The sequence below is a fragment of the Muntiacus reevesi genome, chromosome 1, assembly GCF_963930625.1.
Source record: "Muntiacus reevesi chromosome 1, mMunRee1.1, whole genome shotgun sequence".
In the NCBI taxonomy this organism is placed as follows: Eukaryota; Metazoa; Chordata; class Mammalia; order Artiodactyla; family Cervidae; genus Muntiacus; species Muntiacus reevesi.
Window position 1 is genome coordinate 196,812,948 of NC_089249.1, and position 8,068 is coordinate 196,821,015.

At 52.8% G+C, this 8,068-nt stretch overlaps 1 protein-coding gene across 2 annotated transcripts; it reads right to left on the reverse strand.

Annotated features, from left to right (window-relative positions):
- Positions 1-988: 988 nt before the first annotated feature.
- Positions 989-4,895, reverse strand: TNFSF9 (TNF superfamily member 9). Of its 2 annotated transcripts, none has more exons than XM_065933479.1 (3): positions 4,610-4,895; positions 3,918-3,951; positions 989-2,802 (listed from the first exon to the last, which is right to left on the reverse strand). In XM_065933479.1, the coding sequence occupies exons 1-3, from the start codon at positions 4,871-4,873 to the stop codon at positions 2,345-2,347; spliced, it is 756 nt and encodes a 251-aa protein (XP_065789551.1). In that variant the 5' UTR covers positions 4,874-4,895; the 3' UTR covers positions 989-2,344. The 2 variants fall into 2 exon arrangements, with proteins under 2 accessions (XP_065789551.1, XP_065789540.1); XM_065933468.1 differs by having other exon boundaries at positions 3,918-3,954.
- Between the last annotated feature and the right edge of the window lie 3,173 nt (positions 4,896-8,068).

An 8,068-nucleotide genomic window follows, 5' to 3' on the forward strand; every position in this document is an offset into this window, starting at 1 on the left:
TCCCCCACCAATCCCAGAGGTGCGTTCAGTGTTAACACTTTGGATCCTGGGGTTATCAGGGCCATCCCAGAGTCCCGAGGAAGCTTCCAACAAAGGGAGGTGGGGAGTAATAGGTATTTGCCAATTAGCATAGAGCTACTTTCATAATTTAATGATAGATATGCCCATATTTGAGACTTCCCTGATGGCTTAGAAGGTAAAGAATCTGCCTACAACGTGAGAGACCTGGGTTCAATCCCTGGGTTGGGAAGATCTCCTGCAGAAGGGAATGGCAAACTACTCTAAAATTCTTGCCTGGAGAATTCTATTGATAGAGGCTACAGTCCGTGAGGTCGCAAAGAGTCAAGCATGACTGAGCAACTAACATTTTCACTTTCATGCCCATATTCATGGTTGTCAGTTAATTGTCAGTTCTATTCACTCAGAAGGGATGTGGGGAATGGAACTCTTTGAGAAGGAGTAGAGATGGGTCAGGCAATGAAATTCATCTTCACTGCCCATCACACTCCCTCCTGGCTGTCTACCACGGGCAAAATTCTTCCCCTTCCTCCTCACCTCCACCTCTCCTCTTAAGTCCCCATCAAGGTCACCTGCTCTATGGAAACCTCCCTGCCCACCTCAGCCCCAGGAGCCAAGGTCCATCTGGCTTAAATGGGCCAAGGGGCAGATTTTCATGATGGGAAAACTAGGGGGGTTGGGAGAACTGGTCAGGACAGTGGTGTGCTAGCAAATGTTTAACAACCAGCTCTCATGAAACAGAAAATTGAGGAACTTCTCTAGTGGTCCAGTGGCTAAGACTCCAAGCTCCCAATGCAGGGGGCCCGGGTTCAATCCCTGGTCAAGAAACTAGATTCCACATGCCACATCTGAAAATCTCACGTGCTCAAAAGAAAGATCAAAAGGTCTTCAAGTGCTGCAACTAAGTCCCAATGCAGCAAAATGAATAAATGAAAGTAAATTTTTTTAAAAAAAGAGAATTGAATCTGTATTTATTATAAATTTTATTGGCATAAATGTTTAGCATGCAACCTCCAGCAATAAAATAAGATACTCCCCACTGCTTCCATACAGCCAAAACTGAGTGTCACAGAACAACTTTCTCATGTTTTTTTTTTTTTTTTCCACTCTTGTAACCCAAAGCCAATCTATGCTTACAGGTGAGAAACAAGCGAATGGAGGCTGATATTTTCCTCTAGACACAGAGACGGAACGAAACAATCAAGATGTGTGTTCACACTTCACTTGCTTTTTGATGATGCTTGGAACTTCTTTGCTAAATCAGATAATGGTTTGACAGCACTATAGAAAGACTTCCTCGATTTTTTTGTGTGCTAGTCACAATATAACAGTTACAGACAAAACCCACATAAATGTCATCTGCATGGTGAACATCTGTTTTCCCAGCACTTTTGAGTGTAGGCAATCAACAAACAGTACATCATACTGGACTTGTAAGCTTTGCCGCTTCCCCTAGTGTAAATACCATCACCATGGTCCATCTTAAGTTACTAGTGTGGTGACACTGAACACGGAGTTGACAAGCAATGTCCTGCAAAACGGAATTATACAGTATTTCCACTGCCAGATACAGTAGAGGTAAACTATCTCAAGGGCATAGAAATAAGATCACGAGAATAACAAAAATCCCATGCCTAAGGCACAGAGCAGTTTGAAGCCTCAAGATAACTCACATTGTCTAGTAAATGTACAATATATAGCAGTCATAATATATAAAAATATTTTATTATCCAGCATCAGGTACCACCTCACACCCTCCCGTATGTCCCAGTTAAACAGGGTCACACACAGTCATAGTGTAAAGCCAGCATATTAGACCACCAGCTGGGCAAAAGCTGAAGGTTTTGTCTTATCTTGTTCCTGGCTGAATCCCCAACACCTAAAACAGTGCCTGATAAATTTTGCATGAGTGAATAAAGCTCACGCAGCATAGATACTTGGACCCCCTCCCACAAGTTAGCCCCATGAGTCCCATGGAGTGGGGAGGAGAGGGGTTGGAAATGAGTCTCTATTTCTCACATATTAACATAAATAAGGATGGGGAGAGGGTCTATTATATTTGCTCCTATTTCTCTAGCCTTGTACAGTGCCTGGCGTGGAGCAGAAGCTCAATAAATATGAGTTGAATGGATTAAAATAATGTACAGTGTCTGAGCTCAGCTCAGAATAAATACCGAGGGACCCAGAGGATCCTGGAGGAAGCGGTCAGCAGCACTGACCCCTGGCCAGCCCAGTGAGGTAGAGGAGCTGGGTCCCGTCACCTGGGGCCCCAAAGGAGGAAGGGAAGATGCAGTCTTGTTCCAGGAGGTGACACCTAGCCCTGGGGTCACGTGAGCTTTGACAAGGGAAGTCCGCTGGGAACTTGGGCGGCCACGCGGAAGAGGCCCCAGAGCGTGGCTTCGGCTGAGATCTGCCAGGAGAGAGGCTCCCGGATGGCGGGGCGCAGGTAGACGCTCAAGCGCTGCCCTGCATCCAGGTGCAGCAAGCCGCTCCGGAAACCAGCTGCTGAGTTCCCCGAGGGTGGGGGCGGCAAGGCCAAGGTCAGGGTCAGGGCGGCCCCGGCTTGGCGAGGCTGCAGGTCCAGGGCCACGGAGACGGAGTCGGAGCTGTTGTGGCTGCTGGCCATCACGCGCTTCAGGGTCAAGTGCAAGAAAACATAGTAGACTCCGGCCTCGGGGACCACCAGCTCTTGGGTGTGCTTGTCATAGTGCACGCCTGGCGCCAGAGTCACACCTGTCAACCCCTGCTCGCTCCGCCACTGCACCGGCCCTTCCGTCAGCTGTGCTGTGGGAGGGGAGGGGAAGGAGGGTTAGCCGAGCAGGCGGTGCAGGGCTGGTGGGCGGGGAGCAGAGCCCTGGGAAAGGGGGGGCGGCTCTAAGGGAGAGGCAGACGTGGGGAGGGGTCTGTGAGAAAGGTAAGGGAACTCGGAGAAGGAAAAGGGTCTCGGAGGGAAGTGGGGCTTGAGGAGGGGAAAGAGGGGCTAAGAAGGGAGGAAAGGATTCCGAGGGAGGGGGGAGAGACTCAGAAAGCTGGAGGTTGAAGAAGCGGAGGGGTGAGACGGAGTGTCGGTGGAGGGAGAGAGACTTCCAGGAGCCAGGAGGAGGAGGACATGTAATACCAGAAAGGATGATGGAGGGGAAAGGGGGGGTCCTAGGGATGGGAGGAAGGGGTTTGGGGGGGGGGGGGCCGAGAGGGGATATAATGGAGGGACTGAGAAGGAGGCCGGACGAGAGGGAGAGGGCGGGGAAGCGAAGCTTGTCAGGAAGGAGCGAAGATCCTAGAGGAAAGCTAACGGGAGAGAGAAAGGGGTGGAGAGTGAAGAAGGAGGGAATTTCAAAAAGAGGAGAGGAGGTTGCAGGAGAGTCCGGAAGGGGGAGGGAAAGGGCTGGGGAGAAGAGTCCCCAGAAGAGGGAGAGGAAAGGGGGACCCTCTACAGAGGGAGGCTGGGGAGCAGAGTCTGGGAGAGGAAGGGGCAGAGGGAACAGGTAAAGTCTCCCGAAGAGGGAGGAGAAGAAGGAGGAGGAGGGTCTCCGGAAGCCGGGAAGGGAAGTGAGTGGTAAACAGGGTTTCCAGAAGTGAGGGAGGGGAAACAGGGCTGGGGAGGAGGGCTCCGGATCTCCCAGAGTCCGGTGGGAGGGAGCCGACCCGGCTGAGATTTGCGCGGATCCAGGCCCAGCATTAAGAGGGCGGGGGTCTGAGGTGGACACAGATGGAGTTCAGAGGAGGAGGAGACCCGGAGAGGGACAGCCGAGGTTCTAAGAGGGTATGGGGAGCTTTTCAGAGAAGGGAGGGAAAGAAGGTCAGATTGGGTCGGGGGGTGGGGGTGCTTCCCTCTCACGGAGCTCTCCCATTTTGTGCACCCTCCCCCCGCTCCCCCGAATCTTTAGGGAGTCACTCACCACCATCGGCCACCACCAGCTGCGCGAACACTCCCTGCTGAGAGAAAGGACAAATGGAAAGTGGATAAAGGTCCTCCTACTCGCAACACGCAGCCCCCTGGAAAGTGGGGTCCCCGGGATCTGCGCAGGCCTTGAGCCTACAGTCTTTATGGTCCAGTCCAGTCCCTTCCCGTTCCAAAAGAACCCACCCCCCGCGCGCGCGCGCACACACACACGCGCGCGCGCGCTGCCCCAGCCCTGGCCGTCTGCAAGGAAAGGACCCCAAAGACTTAGAACGGAAATGAGGAGACAGTCCCTCCAGGGGGCTTGACACTGCAGTCTTGAGGGAGAAAGGAGAGTACCCTACGGGTCCGGGAGAAAACCGAGGTTCTCCGCGAGTTACGAAAGAAAAGGGAAACCCCCCGATGGTTGCAGACAGTGTCCCTCGGGGTGCGCGTTGGTGAAACGGTCCCCATCTGAAGCCCGGGGTGCAGATGGGGTCTCACGAGGAGTTAGGATTAGAATGGCGCCCCCCTGGAGACCTGGATAAAGAATTGGTGCCCTCAGAAATCCAAGAAGGACGGGGGGTGGGTCTCTCTACCCTCGGCCTGGGGCGCAGAAAAGACCTCGCGGGAGGCGGGGACGCGGATGGAGAAGGGGTCCCGGGGCTGGGTACATGTCTCTCTCGGGGTCCAGATCGGGCAGTATCTCACCTGCGGAGAGTTGGGGAGGCGGGCGTGGGGGTCGGAAGTCTGCTCCAGGCCCACGGGGAGAATCGAACTGGGCGCGGGACTGGAAACCGGCGAGGCAGGGGTCCCGAGGACGCCCCAGAATCGCACCAAGCAGGTGGCGCAGGCAGCGGCAAGCAGCAGCAGCGCGGCGCTCAGAGCCCAGGGCAGCGGGTTGCAGACGCGACCCGGGGACGCGGGCGACCGCTGGGCCTCGAGGTCCGGGGTGACGACTGTGTTGGAGTGCATGGCCGGCTGCGGGCGGCTGCGAGCTGGGTCCAGCGCACGGCCTTTTATAGCTAAGCCCCGCTTTCCGGGGAGTGGCCGGTGGGGATCCCAGCGACCCGCTGGGTAGGTTGGTTCCCGCCCGCCCCGCCCCGTGTGGCCCCGCCCCGCCCCGGCCAACTTCGGTCCAAACTTTCCCCAACTTTCTCTTCCCTGAATCTCTCTCCGTCTTCTTTTCTCTCTGTAGCTCTCCACGCTCTGCTCCATCAAATCCTCTTGATCCCCAGTTATCTCTCTTGCATCTCCCTGGTTATCTCCTCGCCTCTCTGCTTCTCTCTCTTGTCTCTTTCCCCGATTTCTTATCCCTCCCTAGAGCCCCCCTCAGCACTGGGGCTTCCCCAGGGTTCCCCTAAACTCAGCACTTCTTCGAGGAGTCAAAGAAGAGCCAGGCCTCAGACCGCTTGTCCTCTGGAGCATAAGTCCTCCCGGTGGAACCCCGAGTGCTCTGCGTAGTCCTCCCTCTACTTCCCTCTCTTTTCCCGCGACCCCGGACCTTCCCTGGCCTGCCCCCACCCACCCACCTAGACGCTTCCCGTCAGGGGCTCCCTGGACCCCACAAGCAAAAGACTGGAGAGTCCAGGTGGAGAAATTCCCCTTGTAGGAAAGGGACAATCTTGAGTTAGGCGGAGGAAACTCAAATTTCCCGTTCGCGCTCCCGTGGTGTCCGCGGGGGCGGGAGGAGGAGCGGAGATGCGGCCAAAACTCTGCCCCAAAAGAGGAAGCAACCGTGGATTGACAGATGGCCAGCCCTAGAAAAGCCCTGGGCTCCCATAGAAGCCCGGCTCTGCCCAGACCAGCAGGGTAGACCTCGCCATCCTCATTCAGGTCTCACTTCCCCTATAGCACAAGGGAGAATGGACCCGGGAATTGATCTCACCCGTCCACCAGCGGCCCAGGAAATGGGGGGAGGGGTGTTTTGGTTCAACTGAACAAAGATCGGATAGCGGCCCTGTATTCAACCTTGTATTAAGCCTCTCTGAGGAATTAAAAGGAGAAAACACTAATGATACTGGCTCTTGTTGACACCTAGGTGTAAAACGCTTCCGTTAATACTAGCGGTTTATAAAAAAGCGCGGTGCCCAACCAGTATCACCTGGGGACTTGCTAGCTCTGCAAATTCTAGCACCTCAGCCAGATGTAGTGACATTCTGGGAACTGAAGCCGTGCAGTCAGTGTCTGATGGAGCCTTCAAGAACGTTCTGACACTTGCCCAAGTTGAAGAACCCACTGCGTTGTACCAAGGTTGTTCCTTCGCACCTGCTGTCCCCAACGCGTGGAATGTTCTTTCCCCCAGATCTGCGGTCAGCTGTCCTTTTGAGTAAAGAGGATGAATTAAAGTCCAGCGCCTACTTTTACTGTCTCCCAAAATCTCATTGCAACCATAGTTAAGGGACTGTCTTAAAACCTAAACTAAAACATGTCAGCCATGGGGTGGAATGCCAAATACACATTCCCTAGCAAAATACCACCATCAACCACCATGTCTCACACCTCAGTTATTGGTGACCTCCTGCCAACTCCAAAAGAGATGTGGTAGGTGGCAGCTAAAGTAGAAGCGTTGGTTGAAAGTAAATTCCCAAAAGAGATACCAGCTCTGCTCCCCAGTAGGGTGGAAACACAACCATTTCTTGGTTGCCTTTTTTTCCCCTCCAGACCACGGAAATCTCAACATTTCTGGTGGGAGGAATGCAGTTGATAACAGAAGAATCATGCTAGGATCATGTGTGAATCAAATGTGTGAACTTGAATGCAAGAGTTGAAACTGTCCCACCTTGACCCTCGCCCCCTACCCAGCAGCCAGGACCTGAAAGATGGGGATGGGTGGGATATTTTCTCAGAGGAATCTTGACCAGTCAGGAAGATAGATACAAAGATTCTGAGGACAAAGAGGCTTCACCAGATAACCATCGCTCTGCCAAGAAGCTCACAGGCCATGGGCCATTCTGTTTATTATTAAACCCCACCCCAAGGCAGCTCACAGACAAGGTTTGCCTGAGCTGACAAAAAAGAGGAATTCAGAGAACTCCCAGGCACCATCTCGGACAACCCAAATGAAAGTGTCTCTCTCTCAGGCCCCAGTTACATCACCCCTTGAAATTTCCTTACTAGCAGTTTCCACCACGTGAGATATTCTTGTTCGTTTGTTTACTTGCTCATGGTTGTTTTGCCCCAAGAAACTGTTAAGTCCCAAAGAGGAGTATCTTTGCCTGCCTGGTTTCCATGCTACCTCCAGTACCTAGAAAATTATAGGCCTTGATAGTATTTATTGAATAAAGGAATCAATGAAGTATAATAGTTACCTGCATGGATTCCAGAGGTGGAAAAACCTTAGTTCACTGACATTTTGTGTGTTTTCATTTTGAAGCAGCTGGGAAAAGTCAAAAGAAGACTCCTGACAGGTGCAAATCATGTGAAATTCAAATTTCAGTGTCCACAAATAAAATTATATCAGCACACAGCCATGATCATTCATTTCCATACAGTCTGTGGTGATTTTTGCAATGTTCCGGCCAAACAGAGATTGTTTGGCCCACAAAGCCCCGAATGTTTACTCTCTCTGGTCTCTCAGTGGAAAATTTGCTGCCCCTGCTCTAACAGTCTTGCGTTTCAGCCCTCCAGTGTCTTGCTGTGTGGTCTGGGGCAAGCTGCTTCAGCTCTCTGAGCCTCACTTTTCACATCGCTAAATGGGAATAAGAGTAAATCTTAAAGGGTAGCTGAAAACTTGCTGTGAGCAGTGGCAGGCCCATGGCAAAGGTTCATTCCAGTTAAGCTGGATCACTGAGTTTTCTACAATTCCAATGGCTGGAGTAAAAAAAACCAAAAAACAAAAAAACTGAGACTCCAAAAGTCAAAGTCACAGTCAAGGACTTCCAGTGACTTCTGAACTCTAGATGCCAAGGAGCTTAGCAGAATTCTGTATACCCCCTCCAGGGTGGGGGAACAAGGCCTGGCAGCCTGGGGAAGGTGCAGGCCGCAGCCAGGGAGCGCCATGACGCATTGTTGTGGTCGGGACATATGACATAGACAGCCCCGCCCACCATGGAGCGCTCAGTATCAGTTGCCTAGCACCCCATGGTTCAGTAGTTGCACCTCTGTGCACAGCTGTCTCCCCAGGAGAGAGTGGGCCCTGGTTTCCCTCCCCTCTAGAGGAAGGACCTG

Excerpts from the sequence above, each read along its gene's own strand:
- TNFSF9 (XM_065933468.1), bottom strand. The coding sequence starts at position 4,873 with ATGCACTCCAACACAGTCGTCACCCCGGACCTCGAGGCCCAGCGGTCG. Across the intron at positions 3,955-4,609 it reads GCCTCCCCAACTCTCCGCAG|CAGGGAGTGTTCGCGCAGCT; the intron begins GTGAGATACTGC and ends CCTTTCTCTCAG. Across the intron at positions 2,803-3,917 it reads GCTGGTGGTGGCCGATGGTG|CACAGCTGACGGAAGGGCCG; the intron begins GTGAGTGACTCC and ends CCCCTCCCACAG.